This window comes from Podarcis erhardii (genome assembly GCF_964252035.2).
Source record: "Podarcis erhardii genome assembly, chromosome: 5".
In the NCBI taxonomy this organism is placed as follows: Eukaryota; Metazoa; Chordata; class Lepidosauria; order Squamata; family Lacertidae; genus Podarcis; species Podarcis erhardii.
This window is the reverse complement of record NC_138509.1, coordinates 5,582,451-5,603,167: the sequence shown is the minus strand read 5'-3', so window position 1 is coordinate 5,603,167 and position 20,717 is coordinate 5,582,451. Positions and strand designations below refer to the sequence as shown.

The 20,717-nt window shown below is 43.7% G+C and overlaps 1 protein-coding gene across 2 annotated transcripts in view; it reads left to right on the top strand.

Annotated features, from left to right (window-relative positions):
- SEMA3E (semaphorin 3E) overlaps positions 1-14,853 on the top strand; it is a 172,270-nt gene extending 157,417 nt beyond the window's left edge. For both annotated transcript variants that reach the window (XM_081860957.1, XM_081860958.1), the window contains exons 12-17: positions 1,432-1,523; positions 4,084-4,125; positions 6,279-6,445; positions 9,026-9,093; positions 12,724-12,863; positions 13,997-14,853. In XM_081860957.1, coding sequence (XP_081717083.1) covers positions 1,432-1,523; positions 4,084-4,125; positions 6,279-6,445; positions 9,026-9,093; positions 12,724-12,863; positions 13,997-14,449 — 962 coding nt within the window. In that variant the 3' untranslated portion in view covers positions 14,450-14,853. The remainder of the gene's footprint in view (positions 1-1,431; positions 1,524-4,083; positions 4,126-6,278; positions 6,446-9,025; positions 9,094-12,723; positions 12,864-13,996) is intronic.
- The last annotated feature ends 5,864 nt before the right edge of the window (positions 14,854-20,717 follow it).

The following is a 20,717-nucleotide window of genomic DNA, read 5'->3' as shown; positions in this document are numbered from 1 at the left end:
AACAAATTGTTGGAAGTTGAGCAGTATGAATTCTGGGCATGATTCCGATTTATTGAGTACTTGCATGCTGTGAGTTGTGAGGGAGTAACATAGTTTAAACGCTTGTCAGATCACTTTAGTGTCCAATTACTTTAAAACTCAGTCCGCTCTTTGCTGGGGTAGAATTCTTTCCTCCTCAGGCCTCTCCTTCCGCAGGAGACTTCTAAATGGGGCCATTTTCTCAGTTTGAAGATTTATTGCTGTGTTTTCTAACTAAAAGTTTTTTAGAAGCAGTGAAATCTGCTGTCTTCCACAACTCCTTTCTTGTAAAGGGACCTTAGCTGTGATCTTCAAACCACTCTGGTGACATTGTTCCTAAGACTTTTAGGATAATTGCCTGTGTCAAATAATCCTAGAGCTGGGCCTACAATTTTGATTATGTATTTTGTGGTTTTATATTTTGATTTTATTCTGTGAACTGCCCTGAGACCTCCGGGTATAGGTCGGTATATCATTATTATTATTATTATTATTAATAATAATAATAATACAAACCTGTTATATGCTGTTGCCATTTTGTTACTATCAATTATACTGGTCGATCACGAAGGTGACCACTTCACATCACAGTTTCGCCACAACTTCAGTTGCATGGCAGTAGCAGAGTTGCCACCTCAAATTTTGCATACCTCCTACATTTTTCTGATGAAAATAGGGACATCCTGTTCCAGAAGAAGAAGAAGAAGAAGAAGAAGAAGAAGAAGAAGAAGAAGAAGAACTTTACTATTTATACCCCACCCATTTGACTGGGTTGCCACTCTGGGTGGCTTCCAACATATATAAAACATAATAAAACACTAAACATTAAAAAACTTCCCTTCAGACGGCTCGGGGGACGGATACCTCCATACCCTCAATATTTCTCCAATGAAAATAGGGATGTCCTAAGGAAAAGTGGGACATTCTGGGATCAAATCAGAAACTGGAATGGCTTCTGTAAATCGGGGATGTCCCTGGAAAATAGGGACACTTGGAGGGTCTGCTTTTGTAGGATATTCATGAGTGACCTACCTTACAGAGCTGTCAAATGATTTTTCTGAGCTGGGGTAGGAAGAGAAAGTCCCATTTCCACTCAGCCAGAAGCTTTTGGGGTCATATTGGGCCTCTCTCTCTCTCAGCCAAATCTACTTCACAGATGGGAGGAAGAAAACTTTGCCTTTTTCTTGTGTCTCTGGCCATTTGTATTTTCATGTTTTAGAGTGGGTGAAAAATCATATTCTATTTCCCTTCAGAATTCTTTTGGTCATATTTGTTTGGAAGCATTTTGTACTTTACTGGTGTACAAATAAATATGGTTACCAGTCCTGAGTTCTCAATCTCTCTCTCTCTCTCTCTCTCTCTCTCTCTCTCTCTCTCTCTCTCTCTCTCTTTCTCTCTGAAACTCAACTGCAGATAATGGGATTGTGCTGAAAGTCATTACAATTTACAACCAGGACACAGAATCGATGGAAGAAGTGATTCTTGAAGAGCTGCAAGTGTTCAAAGTAAGGTATTCTTTTCAGTCTGACTTCATATCCACCAAACCGCAGAGACCGCAGTCCTGCACGCACATGAGGCTACTTAAAGCTCCTTGGGGTAAATACCGTATTTTTCGCTCTATAAGATGCATCAGACCACAAGACGCACCTAGTTTTTGGAGGAGGAAAACAAGAAAAAAAATATTCTGAATCTCAGAAGCCAGAACAGCAAGAGGGATCGCTGCGCAGTGAAAGCAGCAATCCCTCTTTCTGTTCTGGCTTCTGTGATAGCTGCGCAGCCTGCATTCGCTACATAAGACGCACACACATTTCCCCTTACTTTTTAGAAGTGAAAAAGTGAGTCTTATAGAGCAAAAAATACGGTAAGTTTTAAGCACCCTGAATGAGCACAGAATTTCAGCCATAAAGCCTATAAATTAGCCTTTGTATCATCTGCACTGGTAACATTGTACTGGACTGTGTTTCGGTATAAAACTGAAAATCATTTCATCCAAGACATTTTCCCTAGTAGAGTGTATGGACTGTGACTATGAAAATAGTGGTGGTGGTAATAATGATGATGAGGATGATGATGATGATGATGAAGAAGAAGAAGAAAAGGCACACCAAGCTGCAATGTATTATTGTAATATATGATTTTGATTATGGTTTCTGCCTGAACTCCAACACAAAACTACCATGTAAATAGCCAAACACATTTCCTACTTGAGATCATTAGAATTTTGATTCTATGAAAGACACTGGTGGTCTGAGAAAGCTGTCAGTGGCACGGCCTCCATATTCCTGTGCCTTCTTGTTTCCCACCAGGTGATAATAATCCCAAGGGCAACCCTCACCACTCCTTTGAATGCTTTGTTGCTCTCCTCTTCTGGTTTTCTTTCTTCAGAAATCCATGCCTCTACACCATGCGTCATAATCCCTGTCTCCCAGACAATGAGATGATGTCCAAGTTATTATTATACTTTGCGGAACAGAATATTCAGCACCATTGGTAGAGCACCTGTAAATGACTTGAGTGCTTTTCATTCTCTGTCAAAATATAGTTACAAATGCATCAGAATTGGTTAATCACTAAAGCAATATATATATATTTTTAAAAGATATTTATTAAAGTTTCCAATTTAATACAAAAAGAAAAATAATGCAGAAGAATAGCAAAAATACAGAAATACACAATTAAAACAAAACAAAACAAATATAATTCCCATTACTTATTTTCATTACCTTATATCCCAGACCTCCTCTCACCTCCCCCCTTTGTATTCCAGTTCAAATTCTTAATTCAACAAATCCTTATTGTAACTTAATATAACTTATTTTAACTTATTACTCAACCTTTGCATTAAAGCTAGTAACCACTTAATTTCTGACCAACATCATTCTAACATTCCTTAATTTTACAATATTTCTGTAAGTAATCTTTAAATTTCCTCCAGTCCTTTTCCGCCGACTCTTTTCCCTGGTCTCGGATTCTGCCAGTCATTTCTGCCAATCCCATATAATCAATCATCTTCATCTGCCATTCTTCCAGAGTGGGTAAATCTTGTGTCTTCCAGTATTTTGCGATGAGAATTCTTGTGCAGGTGTCGCATACATAAAAAAAGTTCTGTCCTTCTTTGGCACCAATTGGCCAACCATGCCCAGGAGAAAGGCCTCTGGTTTTTTCAGGAAGGTATACTTAAATACCTTTTTCATTTCATTATAAATCATTTCCCAGAAAACCTTAATCCTTGGGCACGTCCACCAAAGGTGAAAGAATGTACCTTCAGTCTCCTTACATTTCCAACATTTATTATCGGGCAAATGATAGATTTTTGCAAGCTTGACTGGGGTCATGTACCACCTATAAATCATTTTCATAATATTCTCTCGTAAGGCATTACATGCCGTAAATTTCAAACCAGTGGTCCATAACTGTTCCCAGTCAGCAAACATAATGTGTCCAACATCTTGTGCCCATTTAATCATAACACCATTTCGTCCTGAGTATTCCATTTCAGCAGCAAATTATACATGTATGTATAATTCACTAAAGCAATATATACATTACTGTGATGTCCTCTATGTAGGTAAGAATACTGCTGACCTAAACACACATTTCAGAAACCAGAAATCTGCCATTTTGTCCAAAAAACAGGGAGCAACCAGTTGCTAAAAACCTCAGTTCTGAGAACCGCAGCCTGTCAGAGTTACCAGTAACTGCAACAGGGATGCCAACTGATCCTACAATGTAAGCAAAGAGGGATAACTTCTGAATGTACACACTGGACACGTTTGACGCCAAATGGAGAACAGGACCACCATCACTTATCTTTAGCAAATGAAGCCTTTCCATCCTCAAAGCTCTGTAACTGCTGCCTTGGCAACAGCACCCTTTCATTTTTATCAGAGCTACTGATGAATGCAGAAGCTTCATAAATAGATAAATAATAAACATTTTGTTAATCATTCTATCTATCTATCTCAACATCACTGTGTGTGTGTGTGTGTGTGTGTGTGTGTGTGTGTGTGTGTTATCTACAGAGCTGGTCTGTTTCCTAAATAAAAGAAAATTCTTTACTTTCAGGTGCCAGCTCCTGTTATATCCATGGAGATTTCTTCCAAAAGGGTGAGTGTTGCTCTGTGTACAAGACTACATGACTCAGGACTGTGATCATGTATACCATGTATAAATTAGAATTCCCACTGAGTTTCATACGAAGCAAAATTCAGAGCGAATTTTGAGAGTCATGCTCTGGCGAAATGACTAAAAGAATTTTTGAAGGAAGTGAAAGGACGTTGGAAGCATAAATAACATAGATAAGCAAGGTTATTATCTTATAGATGTTTCACAGATCTCTGTAGCCCCATTCCTATTGAGGCAGCAAACCTGTTGAAGAAAACTGATAAAGATGGAACAAATTACCAGTAAGCCGGACGAGTTTACCTGTCACTAGATTGAGGCAACAGTTTGAAAAAGGGCTGTAGAGAAAAGACTCAGAATCCCAGACTAAGATGCAAGGAGTTGTGTGTGTACTCCTCTCTTCATTGTCTGCATTGCAGTATTAGTTCAATATTCCCTGCTCGGGTCTCATTTTAACACCTTAGCAGCCTTTGTGCTAGGCTGGGATGCTCAGGAGCAACCCACGTCTCTACAGGAGTTGAGAATCTCCAAAGTGTGGATGCAGAAGAACCGACAGATAAACACACTGCATTGTTGGGGTACATAAAAAGTTAGGGTCACAATATTGGCCCACAACACAATGAATAGTAATAATAATCCATATTAGGGCAATACCTTTATTACGCCAACCGTTTCCTGCTTGGCAGGGGGTTGGACTCGATGGCCCTTGTGGTCTCTTCCAACTCTATGATTCTATGATTCTATGAAAATGAGCTTAAGGAGGCAATCCTAAATGTAAACATTTTAAAAACCAGCATAATTTCATTAAATAATATTAGGATCACACCATCATATTTTTACTGGCATTGATCATTACGGCTGCTGTTGCCGTCTTTCCCCTCACTTCAGAAAGAGGGAGGATGCCTCTGTGTTGATAATAAAATGTCATTGCTACCGTGGTGTGACTTAATATGCCATCTAAAATGAGTTTCCATGGAGTTATGCTGGAATTTTGAATATCAACACATTCTCATGTGCTGTTTCCCTATTAAATATTCAGATGTATCCCCCCCCCCGCCCCCACTTGTCTTAAGCTGTTTTAAATGTTGTGTCCCACATCGGCTGCAAAGTTAGCAAGCAGCCATCCTGATTCATGAGAGAAATGGGAACTTGATGAAAATGCAGTAGCTGATAAATGTAGCACGGCTCACTGAAGAAACCTAAGGGTTTAAGTGTTTCAAGGCAAAATGGTCAGACTCTGTAGTCTATCTACCTTAATATATATATCATGGCATCGTATCAAAGCATTTCCGTGGTTCCAGCACACTCTAGCATGGCCACAAAATGGAAATCTCTCTGGGGGGTTCTGAAGATGATATGCTGATGTGCAGGTGACCAAGATGAGCTTAGGCAAGACACCATTCTGTCAGCCTGAACTGCCCCACCCTGCCCTAGAGAGAGGCCAAAGCCAGCTCCTGAGTTAGGGAAACACAGGAACCAGACCCCCCAAGTGCCCCTATTTTCCAGGGACAGTCCCAGATTTACAGAAGCCATCCTAGCTTCTGATTTGATCCCAGAATGTCCTGCCTTTCCTTAGAAATGTTGGAGGGTATGCAGGCACTGTACAGTGGTGCCCCGCAAGACGAACGCCTCGCAAGACGGAAAACCCGCTAGACGAAAGGGTTTTCCGTTTAGGAGGCGCTTCGCAAAACGAATTTCCCTATGGGCTTGCTTCGCAAGGCGAAATGTCTTGCGAGTTCCTGCGGGTTTTTCCCCCCTTTCCCCCCCTTTTCCTAAGGCGCTAAGCCGCTTCTCAGCTGATCCACTAAAAGCCGCTAAACCGCTAATAGCGCTAATCCGCTAAGCAGTCAATGGGCTTGCTTCGCAAGATGAAAAAAACGCTATACGAAGAGCCTCACAGAACGGATTAATTTCGTCTTGCGAGGCACCGCTGTATTGCCTTTTCCCTCTTGTTTCCCTACACCAAAGCTAAGTTACACTTTGAGGGTGTCGTTGTTCCTTCAAGGAGAACAGGTCCCCTACATAGGCTTTCTTTCTTGGTCCTTTTCCACCATGCTATAGAACTTTGGGGACTGGCTGTTATGGCTCAACAGAAGGAGCCTTCCAACATTCTCCTAATATTGGTGCTTTCCTTGCAGCAACAAATTTATGTTGGGTCTGAGTCCGCCGTTGCACAACTGAAGTTCCACCAGTGTGACATGTATGGAACAGCCTGTGCTGACTGCTGCCTCGCAAGGGATCCTTACTGTGCTTGGGATGGGATCTCTTGTTCCAGATACTACCCAACAGGAACGCAGGCAAAGAGGTGGGACTCCTTTCTTGCATGCAAATTCGCATTCTGCAATAGGTTCTCCATACCAGGCTGAGATAGTTCCATTTCTTCCAGAATTAGGAAGTGCCTTTGACAGTTCTCTCTTGTTGAAGGTCTTCTAGCAGAGTTTGGGCAGCCATCCATTAAAAAATACACCAGCTCTGGATTCCCAGCATCAAGCAAGGGGTCGGAGTAGATGCCCTACAAGGTCCCTCCGGTTCTATGAATCTGAAATTTACCCCCTCCACTTCTTTTCACTTGTTTTTAGAACGTATTTCAGGAGATAAAATATAGTGAATAATAAATGTTTAAAGGGTGAGAAAGAAAGAAAGAAAGAAAGAAAGAAAGAAAGAAAGAAAGAAAGAAAGAAAGAAAGAGAAAAGAACAACATTGAACCATGGCATTGAACCATGAGGTACGTCTGGCTGTAGAAGAAAGAAACTTGTTGTTGTTTAGTCGTTTAGTCCTGTCCGACTCTTTGTGACCCCATGGACCAGAGCACGCCAGGCACTCCTATCTTCCACTGCCTCCCGCAGTTTGGTCAGACTCATGTTTGTAGCTTCGAGAACGCTGTCCAACCATCTCATCCTCTGTCGTCCCCTTCTCCTTGTGCCCTCAATCTTTCCCAACATCAGGGTCTATTCCAGGGAGTCTTCTCTTCTCATGAGGTGGCCAAAGTCTTGAAGCCTCAGCTTCAGGATCTGTCCTTCCAGTGAGCACTCAGGGCTGATTTCCTTCAGAATGGAGAGGATTGAACTTCTTGCAGTCCATGGGACTCTCAAGAGTCTCGTCCAGCACCATAATTCAAAAGCAGCAATTCTTCAGTGATCAGCCTTCTTTATGGTCCAGCTCTCACTTCCATACATCACTACTGGGAAAACCATGGCTTTAACTATATGGACCTTTGCTGGTAAGGTGATGTCTCTGCTTTTTAAGATGCTGTCTAGGTTTGCCATCGCCTTTCTCCCAAGGAGCAGGCGTCTTTTAATTTCGTGACTGCTGTCACCATCTGCAGTGATCATGGAGCCGAAGAAAGTAAAATCTCTCACTGCCTCCATTTCTTCCCCTTCTATTTGCCAGGAGGTGATGGGACCAGTGGCCATGATCTTCGTTTTTTTTTTATGTTGAGCTTCAGACCATATTTTGCGCTCTCCTCTTTCACCCTCATTAAAAGGTTCTTTAATTCCTCCTCACTTTCTGCCATCAAGGTTGTGTCATCTGCATATCTGAGGTTGTTGATATTTCTTCCGGCGATCTTACTTCCAGCTTGGGATTCATCCAGCCCAGCCTTTCGCATGATGAATTCTGCATATAAGTTAAATAAGCAGGGAGACAATATACAGACTTGCCGTACTCCTTTCCCAATTTTGAACCAATCAGTTGCTCCATATCCAGTTCTAACTGTAGCCTCTTGTCCCACATAGAGATTTCTCAGGAGACAGATGAGGTGATCAGGCACTCCCATTTCTTTAAGAACTTGCCATAGTTTGCTGTGGTCAACACAGTCAAAGGCTTTTGCATAGTCAATGAAGCAGAGAAAGAAACTTACAATCAGATATTCTTCATGGATTAGAAGCAGACATATTAGGAAGAGACTGCTCAGAGGAGATTCAGAGAAATCTGAGTCTACTTTCAAATCTGAAGAGTCATAGATGTGTGAAGCATGATCAGACCTCCCTATTTTTTCTTACACCCCCACCTCCACTTAAAAGCAGTTGGTGGGGGAAGGGGGAAGATGAATAGGATTGAAGGTAGGCAACTGACAGAGGGGAAGAAGGCGGAAAGAAATGTAACAGGAAGAAAATGCCTCCAGCTGAGTTACATGTACTTGGCCTTAATTTCACTAGGGATTGGAGACCCTACAATGGCCATTTTCAGTCTATTAGCTTTGATGCACTCCACAAATGCAAGAAGCTTCTCTAACTGCGAGATGCACCCCTTAGATAGCACTGTTCGCCTAGAGGTCATTAGCTCCTGCAGGATATATTGCATACCAAATAGCCACTAAGAAGGAAATGACCTTAATCTGCACACCTATATCAGGCACTCTGCAAACAGGAGGAGCACTATGCATGGGCCTGCGGCTCATTGAACATGAGAGCAATGGTCCCCTCCATGAGGCAAAGCAGCCAAGTTCTCAACCCAATGATATACCTATGTCTAGGCTGTACCATTCAGGCTGTGGGGTAAGGGTGTTCGCATGATGAAATTTTCTTCCACACCTAAAAATAGATAATTAATTTATCTACAAATAACACTAGATGCCAGGGAGAAAGGTTCTGGCCTAGGCTTCTCCCAATATTCTAGTTTCCTGTTTATTTATATGCTGTTTAGAGATTAGAAACCTTTTGTAGCCACTCTGGATTATGGAAATGAAAATTTCGTAAGCACCTCTTATGCGTTTCCCTAAAATACTAGGCATTTTCCTTCGAGACCCTAGAAGAGCGTTTTCAGTTAAAGGAGCTCAAGATGACACAAACATAAGAATTTCCCACAGGAGTTGGGGAAGGCTTCTGAGGGCTGTTCACAAGCTGTATTGTTTCAAATTGTTGTTTTTTATTTACTTTTCCCTAGACGTTTCCGCAGACAAGATGTCCGTCATGGAAATGCAGCTCAGCAGTGCTTTGGCCAGCAATTTCTTGGTAATTCTCATGCTGTGCGTTAGAATGCTTAAGTGAGTCAGCACATCAGGGATGGACGACCTGTGGCTCTCTGGAGGCTGTTAGACTCCAGCTCCCATTGGCACAGTTAGCATGGCCAATGGCCAGGGACAAAGGGATTTGTTGTTCAGAAACAGCGCGGGGACCACAGATTCCCCACCTTTGAAATACAGGGAACTTAGCAATGCATACTTTTACAAGAAGAACCCTAAGAGAAATTAAATCAATGATTTCATTAATTTAGGTTCATCATCTTGACTATCTGCCAATACAAGTTTGTATATAAATGTATAAACCAAGGAGATCTGGTTTGGGTTATTGCTTAGGCAAAGGTCTTTGATACATGAAGCCTTTAGGTAGCTTTTTCAGTGGTCCAAGAATTGTCAAGAGAAAACCTTTTGAGTGCTAGACTTGATGAATTATGCAAGTTTGTGTCAGGAGCTGCTGGAACATGAACATGGACACCTGGCCAATGGTAGGCTTTATAGACTGGGATGGTTTTTGTAGGGTTGCATATTTCAAAAAGTAAAAACCAGGACATCCCGAAAGCTTATTTTAGGAAGACCCCGGTTTTAGGAAGATCAATTTTTTGATTGACTTGGCTAAGATCCAGGACGTCAATTCTGCATGTGAAATCCTGGCAATGTCCGGGACATATGGCAGCCCTAGATTTCTAGCCCAGCCAAATTAGGAGGAACCAATGAGTTAATCTGGCTGTCATTGCCTTCATTTACACTGAATGCTAAGGCAAAGCATGGTTTAATGCAAATGAGCAAATCAGCTCCCAGAGATGACTTAGTGTTAAGTGCTAACCAGCCATTTTGTGTGTGTGTTAAAATGCTAACTCAATCCATGACTTGCTTAGCATGAAGGAGCAGACATGGGCTCCCAGAATGGTTTGTCTTGTGATTTATCTGGGGAAGCTTAACCATGAACACAGGTTTGGACAACACACTAAGCCAGGGGTCGGCAAGCTTTTCTTGCCTCGGGCCAGTGTCTCCAGTTACGATCGTGCGCGGGCCGGAGGGCGGGGGAGCATGTCCCATACATGTGTGCACACACTACTTCCGGTGCACTTCTGGGTCAGAGAAGCACCAGAAACAGGTTTTGTGCACGCATAGGAGGGCCCTGCACATGCACGCAAGCTATTTCCGGTGCTCCTCCGACCCAGAAGTGGGTCCCTGCGCTGTGTCACAGCACACAGGTAAGAGCGGGCGGTGGCAGGGGGTGGAGGGCGGTGGTCGCCACGGGCCAGATAAACGAGGGTCTTGGGCCTTATCCGGCCCCCGGGTCGGACGTTGGTGGCCCCTGCACTAAGCCAAATCATTGCTTAGTTCAGCACTGCACACCAAGAAAGGAACTGGGGAGCAGCCTAACAGCTGCAATCTCCTCTCCAGAATCACTTTTACTCATTCTCAGTAAGCCAAATTTTGGCTTAGCATTCAGTGCAAATGAGAGACAAATGAACTCATTAGTTCTTCCTAACTTGGCCTGGCAATAAATCCTTCCGGATCAAGCCTAACAGGTGCCTGCCGCTCTGTTTAAGTATCTCTACCTGCCTAGTCTCCCTATGCACCTGCTGCTCTCTCTAGCTGCCAGTTTTCACATCTGTCTGTTTGGTTAGCTTTGCTACCGGTTGTCCTCTATGTAGCAGCCATCTTCTACTGCACTTGGCCCTTGCCTCCAATAGTTCTGCCTCTGTTAATCTTGGGTACTAGGACCTAACATGAAGTTTCCAAAGAGAATTTGCATTGAAGCAGCTATAAATCTGGAGAGTAACAAATGCTAGCAGGGGCCAGAAGCATAATGTATTCATATCCTTGAACCTGCATAGAGCTCTCAATTACCGATCTCTTTAATTCCTTTCCCAAGTGCACCATTTAGATAGCAGGCATCATTTTGTGGACCAGACCCAAAGAGCTTGACCCTCCCTTCTCCTGCTAAATACCTTGCCAGAGAAAGCTTTGATGGAATCATGACTCCATGTAGGGCAGATTAGAATTTGGAAGGGAAATATTTCACAACGCAAATATTTTTCAGATTTGTCTAGTGATGTGAGGAAATTCCATACTGTTTAGGGTTTTGATGCAATTCTCTGAAGAGTTTGCTGCTGAACGTTGACAGTAGAATATATAGCACACTGTCATATTTAACTGTAAAAAAACCATGCATTGGAATTTTAGATAGGGTTGTAAGATACTCAAGAGACCTTCAGATTAGAATGTGGCAGATTCATAATTCTAAGAAAAACTGAAGTTTTTATCATGGAAGAAAGGCAAATTATAGAGACAAAAGACATTGCTTTGGCCACCTGCTATTCTTCAAGAAGCACATTGAGTGGGCATTCATGGTTCTGGCACTAAATGCAGCCTACAGGAGGACTGTGTCCACAAAGAGCCTTCTATTCAGCATGGCATGTGTTTTGCAAAGGGCTGCAAGTTCTCTTGGCAAGTTTATGCAACTTATAAAGATCAACAGATGACTAATTTCTGGCCTCAGGACAACAAAATCATTTGCTCAGTGGCAGCCACTGGAGACTTGATCCCACCAAGTTGTTAAGCGGTGGTCCATTCAGACTTAATTTAACTCCTAAATGTGAAAGCAAGAAGTCCAGTTTACAAGCATTTAGCTGGATCAAGGGGTATGAGTATAGACTACTGAAGAATCTCTGTTCTACTAGATAGAGCATCTCCTTTCATGGGAAATGATAATAACCTTTCCCCCTTTTGACAGAAGTGGATGAAATTTGCATGCCTGGCCTGGCTCCGCTGCCCTGTTGGTGCAAATGTCGTGCTTTATTTCAGTCTGGTATTGTAGCTCTGTGGAGCACTTTGAGGGGCTAAAAGCAAAAGCCAGTACTGCTAGGCATGCACATTCTGCAAAATCCTGTAACTCAGGCACAGAACTACTCATTTCCTTCAGGAAAGAGGCAGTGCCATTCACGTCATACAGACATATGCAATGCTTATATAAAAAAATATTATCTAAAGTAGCCCTGCTTTAGACACTGCTTTGTTAGCACTTTTAACAAAAGATCAGCAGCAGAGGTTGCTTCTAATTGGAAAGCCATTTGCAGACATTTTCTTTAAAATAAAAGGTCACTTTCTATGATCTTGGGAACCAGAACAATAATAAATTGCTCAAGGAAGGTGTACGTTGATAAGTCCTCAATTGCCACCAGTCGTTATAATGGAAGTTATTTGTTATTTTGTGATTGAAAAGTGAAGGCTAAAGTTTTTCCTAGAAGTCTGGAGGGGGCTCAGTGTGAAGGCCAGTCCTATCATGTGCCACCCTGAGCCACCTGCCTCAGATGGCAGATTGGGAGAGGACTCTTGCTGCCTGCCCAGGCCCCTGCAGGTCTCCCAGAAAGAGTGGGTGCCCTTGCCAGGCACTACCATGCCCTTGAGCTTCCATTGCTAGCAGATGCCTGACCAGGAGTTTTGGTGAAGCCTCACAAGAGCAGGAGGCAGCAGCTGTCAGCCCTGTGGGATGCGGTGGTTCCCATCTTTATCATCTTAGATGGCAAAATGGCTTGGGCTGGCCCTGGTGAAGACAAATGAGTATTTGTGAAGGACCATACCAGGTTTTTGTGTGTGTTTTCCTTCTTTATAGGAGACATCCTGGATAAGACCGAAGAGCGACTAGTATACGGAATAGAATACAACAGCACTCTCCTTGAATGTATACCAAGGACCTTGCAGGCCAAAGTGATCTGGTTTGTACAGAGAGCACACGAAGCACGGAAGGAAGAGGTACTTTTTCACTGAATGGAAGGGGGTAACCTCTCTTGCACGGGCCCCCTCGTCTACTTCACATCCTCCAGTATTAATGGCATTTTGAAGCCATCATCATATCCTTATCATCACAATATTGTGCAATATTGTGAAACATTCTGTTGTGCTTACTGCAGCCAGTGTGGTGTAGTGGTTAAGAGCAGTGGACCCGTAATCTGGTGAACCGGGTTCGCATCTCTGCTCCTCCACATGCAGCTGCTGGGTGACCTTGGGCCAGTCACACTTCTCTGAAGTCTCTCAGCCTCACTCACCTCACAGAGTGTTTGTTGTGGGGGAGGAAGGGAAAGGAGAATGTTAGCAGCTTTGAGACTCCTTTGGGTAGAGATAAAGCGGCATATCAAATCCAAACTCCTCCTCCTCCTCCTCTTCTTCTTCTTCTTCTTCTTCTTAAATTAAAAGGAACGGTTGCTCTGTAAATATTTATACTGCCTTTAAATAACCAGTTTATTTAGATTGTGGGGAAGGGTACTTGGGAATGATGCAGTTTTCTTTGATATGTAATCCCTCCTCTGTGGACCAGTTCACACATGACATGGGTAGGCAGGCCATGCGCATCATGGTCAGAGGAGCAAGCCATGAGCTTGTGCACTCTTCCTAGAGTCGAGCCTGTAATCCACCAGGAAAACCCAAGATCTGCATCTGACCCACTCATGCTGTGTTATCAAGCACCTCTTGCAGTTTTTATAGATAATTATTCTAACACATGGATCCCCCACCAGCACATCAACTTCCACCCCAAATATCATTGATTTCAGTTAAAGAGTTGATTAAAATGAGTGGTACCTTAAGGTGGTTAGTTTTTGACTACATTGGACCCAAAGATGTTTGAAATGAACACACACAAATTATGCTTCAGTTTGCTCCAACTTGTGCACTCAAGTTGCTCCTGATAAGCTTACCAGACCCTTCCCAGAAATCCAATGAAACTCCATGATTCTGTTATCCTGTCATATCCAGTGTTTCTAATTCCCCTTACACTTTTTTACCTCCTTTCTCCTGATTATTATTATATTATTTTAAAAACCACATCCATGTGATATTACTGCTTTATTTCCACTGAATAACAGCATTTCCTTGTTGCCCACCCTCAGGTGAAGACTGATGAAAGGGTACTCAAAGTGGACTTTGGCCTCTTGTTCTTAAGGCTGCACAGGATGGACGCCGGGACGTATTTCTGCCAGACGGTGGAACACAGCATTGTTCACACAGTAAGGAAAATCACACTAGAAGTTGTGGAAGAAGAGCGTGTGGACGACATGTTCAACAAAGACTATGAGGAGGATGCATCGCACAAGATGCCCTGCCCGGCACAGAGCAGCATAGCCCAGGGCTCCAGGCCTTGGTACAAGGAGTTCCTGCAGCTAATAGGCTACAGCAACTTCCAGAGAGTGGAGGAGTATTGTGAGAAAGTGTGGTGCACGGACAAGAAGAGGAAAAAGCTGAAGATGTCTCCATCCAAGTGGAAGTATGCCAATCCGCAAGAGAAGAAAGCACGCATCAAACCTGACCATTACCGTGTTCCCAGGCACACTGCTGACTCTTGATGGGAAAAAGAAATCCCACGGATTCAAGGAAGCTTTTTTGTTTTGTTTTGTTTTGTTTTGTTTTTGGACCTAAGGAAAGGGAAATCCTTCTTGGATTTAGTGACGAATACAGGTTTATATATATATGAAACGTTGAGACTGGAAATGGGGGGGGGAATGTGTTTTTAGTAAGTTATACACTTCATGTCTGTTTAGATGCATTTTTTAAAAAGCAAATCTGCTTAATTCTTTGGTCTACTTATATCATTCCACAATGAGTTTTCCATTTAAGGACAATCTGACAATCATCGTATTCAACATTTAGTCCAATTAATCAAGCATGGACCATGTTTGTACTGTATATTCTAGTGTGTTGTTGGGGGTATTTAAGTGAACACAAATGCTAAAGCATCACAAAGCAACAATGTATGGTTTCGTTTTGATTTCACAAACATCTTGCAAATTTCCGACGTGGCGTATACCCTGTGTCCCACGGGTTCCAGTTTTCATTTCTGAAGAGCAGTTTCTAGGGCTCATTGCTGTAGAAATCCATTTTGAGTATGTGACAGTAGCCACGGCTGTGAACAGAAATGATGAAGGGTCATAAATAAAAGGACTAAAAACAAATAAGGGGGGGGCACTGAGTACAATATAGCAAAAGCAAGCCATGATTGTCTCATTGAAAGCAATGGAATTGGTTGTGGCTAACTCAAGTCCCACTTGATGCCAAGGGCGGTTAATCATGATTAATTGTAGCTGTGCCCCAAATATCTTTGTTCAATTTCTATGTCCCGTTTACCAATAATTCTAAAGGCTGACTCCAGTGTCCTGTTTTGGGGAGAATAACTTACCAGGAAGAATTGTCTTTCTAGGACAAAGGGCCACCACTCAGAGGTGCAGCACCTGCTTTGAACACAGAAGGTCCCCGGTTTGATTTCCAGGGAGGGTTGGAAGAGAGACTCCCTCTCTGAAATCCTAGAGGGTTGCTGCCAATCAGTGTGAACTGTACTGATCTGGATGGACCAAGGCTTCTTAGGATCCAAGTGCTGTGTGCCCAGCACGTCCAATTTGGAATTTTCCAAATTTATTAAAATTACGTTCAGATTAACACAAGAGTCCATTTCCTCCACCCCTTGCCTCCTTCACGCTTGTTTCCGCAAAGGATTTACTTGCCATAATCTGCCTCCCATCAGCACAGGGCTCGCATCTTTTTTCTGTGATCCAGGGGGCTCAGCCTGGATCACACTTAGGCGCATAAGATGTGGCACAAATACAATCAGGTTCGTTCTGGCACGCCACCTCACACTAATGCATTTTCTTAATTTGGAAATGATGAACAGGGTGCCCATCCCGGGTTCTTAGAGCCATCAATATTGTTAAAAGCCTGAAGAAAATTGCTACTTATTCCTACATTTGACTGATTGATTCCATTTGCATCTGAACCACAGCCAAGTAGTACCATTTGATTAGGCCAGATGTTTTCTCTCTCTCTCTCTCTCTGGGAGGTCGGTATAACCACCTACCAAAGGAACAAAGCATCCTCTCTCAAAAGCTCCCTCTTGTGGCAATGAAACAGCATTACATTCTGCTCTGTGCAGTACACAGATTCTAAATTTCAATGTGATGCAAAAGACTATTAGCACTGCAGGAAAACTATAGAAAGGTTCTTATTCTCTATTTTATTTTTCGGCAATTTCCAGTTGACACTGCAGAACTACATGTTCACATTGTTTCAGATGTTATTGATGCTCATTTTCTCTCCCCAATCGGTTTTGCCCTCACCATTCGGCTTTCATTTCCCCAACTGCTGTTTAAACTTGAAGTATCCAAGGTAACTCCAAGATAATTAGTCCTTTTAAGTCCACCAGTGCTCTAAATTAATCTTCTTATTCATACACTGAGACAGTCCTGAGCAGGCACATTTTGCTGACGGGTACAGTAGATGCCAACGGGGTGAGCTCCCATTGCTCGGTCCCTGCTCCTGCCAACCTAGCAGTTTGAAAGCACCTCAAAGTGCAAGTAGATAAATAGGTACCACTCTGGCGGGAAGGTAAACGGTGTTTCCGTGTGCTGCTCTGGTTCGCCAGAAGCGGCTTAGTCATGCTGGCCACATGACCCGCAAACTGTATGCCGGCTCCCTCGGCCAGTAAAGCGAGATGAGCGCTGCAACCCCAGAGTCAGCCATGGTCAGGGCCCCCTTTACCTTTACTGTTTACAGTAGATGCAGGCTGAAAGCTGTACCTTGGTGTTGGGGCTTGGCTAATAAATGGAGTCCCACTGCAAGATCCGTCTTTCTAAGGCTGCATTCCAAATGTTGAGTCTCCCTCCAGCCGATCCAAAACAGCTGCTCTGACATTCATTGCTGGAGTGGTGTCCCTCCTCTCATGCAGACCTCAACACCCTCCCTTTGGAAAGTGCAGGCAGGTGGAAGTGTGGGTGGTAGTCCACAGAAAGACACCCCCCCCCAGTGGATCATTCCCATTGCAGGGAGGGAGTGAGCCGGCCTAGGTTCCTGAGTTCGCCACCAATCACTAGACATCATTGGACCGAGCTAAGACTTTCCTCCCACCACCCGCCTTCCATCCTGGCTGGCATGAGCAGTGGCATTGCAGATGTGGCCCTGGCTATGGCACTTCATCACCCCCCGCTGCTGTCCAGCTGGGGTTAGGGTTGCTTTGCCCATTTTACAGAAGACCAATTTTGACAATCCTGCCAGGTGTTCCGTGAGATTGGTTCTGGTGTCATTGGCTCACCGCTACAGCCACGAGGCTGGCCACCTGGCATGGAGCAGGCATTATGGCGAACGCTCTAGGCGAGCAACATCTCTCCTCTTTTGAGAGAGACTCACCCGATGGACTAACAGGCTGTGTGGAATAAAAAGAGTCTGCCAATGTGGGTTTGCCAATTAAGACACTTTTACTGAAATAAAATGGAAGTCCATGTAGATGTTGAATACCATTCCTGTCTAATACCTGCTTCTCTTTGTTATAGGCTAATTAAATGTGAAGTAAATGGTCAGAATTCTCCATTTCCTTTTATTGTGCGTGGACTCATCATGAAACCCATGGACTGACATTCTGTTCGGATAATAGGCTAACACACACAGTTGCACATCCTCCCATAAATTTTCATCCAACTGGACATGTTGAGGAAAGTGTCCTCAACATGAGGATGATCTCCCCCCGCCCCAGAAGACAAAGAGTATTTTTTCACCTCATTCTTCTGGAAAAGAAAGCCACTTGGTATATTTTTCTCTGAATAATTGCTATCTTTTTATTTTATTTTTGTAGTGGCCATTTGACACCAGCTCTGGGGCACATTTTCTACTGCTGCCACTTGCACAATAACAAGGGGGGGGGGAATCTAGGGGGAAAAGGAGCTGTACTACAGTGGTACCTCAAGTTACAAACACCTCAGGTTACAAACGCTTCAGGCTACAAACTCCGCTAACCTGGAAGAGTTACCTTGAGTTGAGAACTTTGCCCCAGGATGAAAACGGAAATCGTGTGCCGGCGGCGCAGCAGCAGCAAGAGGCCCCATTAGTGAAAGCACGCCTCTAGTTAAGAACAGTTTCAGGTTAAGAATGGCCCTCCAGAACGAATTAAGTTTGTAACTAGAGGTACCATTGTATTGCCATTGCTAAATGATGAGCCTCACTCCCCAAAAGTTCACCATTAGAGAGATTGGGAGAAGTGGTGGCTAGCCAGGAAGGCAGAGAGTGATCTTTTGAGGCCCCTGCCAAGTGCTCCTCTGTGTGCAGTCGCACTTAGGGAGGACAAGACAGAGATGGGCCAGTCCTTTAGCCTTCCATGTACCAGGAGGATTTGCTATCTTTAAGCTGCTTATTCCCAAGGGATGTGGGTGTTGCTGTGGTCTAAACCACTGAGATTAAGGCTTGCAGATCAGAAGGTTGGTGGTTCGAATCCCCGCGACGGAGTGAGCTCCTGTTGCTCGGTCCCTGCTCCTGCCAACCTAGCAGTTCGAAAGCACGTCAAAGTGCAAGTAGATAAATAGGTACCACTCTGGCGGGAAGGTAAAGGGTGTTTCCGTGCGCTGCTCTGGTTCGCCAGAAGCGGCTTAGTCATGCTGGCCACATGACTCGGAAGCTGTACGCCAGCTCCCTCGGCCAATAAAGTGAGATGAGCGCCGCAACCCCAGAGTCGTTCACGACTGGACCTAATGGTCAGGGGTCCCTTTACCTTTACCTTTACCTTTACTATTCCCAAATTAGTTTATGAAAAAAGCAAGACAAAGCTTTCAGTTTCCAGTTATTTTTCAAGTGTTATAATAAAACCAATTGAACAACTTGGCAAACCCTTTCTGTACTCTGAAGCTCTTCCTTTATTTATTATTGTTTTTCATCCCATGGCTGGAGGCATTTCCAAAAACCATAAAAGAAAAAGAAAACAACACAATCCTTAAAAACAAAAATGATCAAACACCTAAATAGTCAATGAATCAAGGGTAGAAAATAACACAAGCAACTCACCCAGTGAGGTGCTGCTACAGGAACACCAGCACTGCAGCATCCCTGCTGCCTACCAGGAGGAGAAGGGGAAGCTGAGGTTGGGGCTGCAGGGGCTGAGACAGGTGGTGGCCAGGGGACTGTGTAGGGACACTGGTGGAGCCAATCTGGTGGTCTCACTGCTACACCCTTGGGCAAATTAATTGAAACAAAGCATGTTTTCTATCTTACTCGTAATCCTATACTCAAAGCAAAAATGAAAAGTCAGTTGATCATGATGGTGTTGGAAGCCTGCAGCCAATAGAAGGAATGATGCGCTTAAGAGTTATTCCAGAGTTATTCCAGAGCTGGAAAAGAGGTATCCTGACAGTACTGGGATATTGCAGCACAACCTAGCCCCCTGTCACACATCGAAAGTGGTGAAGAAATTCATGACAGAGCAGCAAATACAGGTACTTGATTGGCCAGGGAATTCCCAGGATGTAAACCCCATTGAGAATTTGTGGGCTATAGGCAAAGTTGCCTCCGTGCTTTAGACTGTACGACTATGGAGAAGCTCATTCAGGCGCTGATTCAAGTGTGGGACAGGGATCCGAAAATCAACAGTGACTGTTCAAAACTAGTAGACTCCATGCCAAACTGTGTTCAAATGCTGCTTAAAAATAGCAGAAGTCATATCCATCACTAATGTACCGGTACATATATGTGAGTTTTGTACAATAAACTACATTGTTTGTTTCAATTAATTTGCACAAGGGTATATGTCCGCTCAGTCCCAGTGATGCTTCCAGGAGGCTGTGACTGCAACTCTGCTCCACCAGGCAAGTTGCACCTGATAACAGTGGAAACAATAGATAAAAGCAACTTCCTTCTTCAGCTGCCTAATGCCTGCCAGAAAAGTTCTAGCACAAAGACCTTTCCATTTCCACCGATTGCCCTAGAGCAACAGAAGAGTCTGGAAGACGCACATTAAGTTCTTGCTTTGCAGAAGCATCTTGCCCTCCAGGCTTGTTCATCACTCAGCCACTGTCGCTATGTGAATTCCTGCAAAAGTTCAGGATGTTTGTGCTCTGTATTGATGCAGAAGTACAACTGCACACCACAAAATGGACCAGACCAGAACTGCAGACCAGAAAAAGGTTATGTTTCTCCCGTGACACCACCTGTCCTTCCACCACAATGGATTATTTCTCAAGCTGCTTGAAGGATTAGATCTTTGAAATGAAAAGACCAGACTAATGAGTGAATTAGACCAGAGATCAGCAACCGTTTTCAGCAGGGGGCCGGTCCACCGTCCCTCAGAGCATGTGGTGGGCCGGACTATATGGGGGGGGGGGGAATGAACAAATTCCTGTGCCCCATAAATAACTGAGAGGTGCATTTTAAATAAAAGCACACATTCTACTCATGTAAAAACACCAGGCAGGCCCCACAAATAACCTAGAGATGCACTTTAAATAAAAGGACACATTCTACTCATGTAAAAACATGCTGATTCCCAGACCATCCACGAGCCGGATTGAGAAGGCGATTGGGCCGCATCCGGCCCACGGGCCTTAGGTTGCCTACCCCTGGATTAGACCTTAGCTATCCAACTGGACTTAACTGTCAGGGGTCCTTTACATTTTTAACCATTTAAGGTGCCAGCATGGAACCCCATCAAAGAAAAAAGAAAGGAGTACCTAGCCTCTGCTTGGCTACTGTTCTCATTCCCTGATCTCCTCCATCATAATTTTGTAAACCTCTCTGGTGCAGCAAGATTTATGGTCACAATGCTCACTTGCCAGAGCCAGGAGGCTTTGACAGTTTCCCCGGCACTCTGAA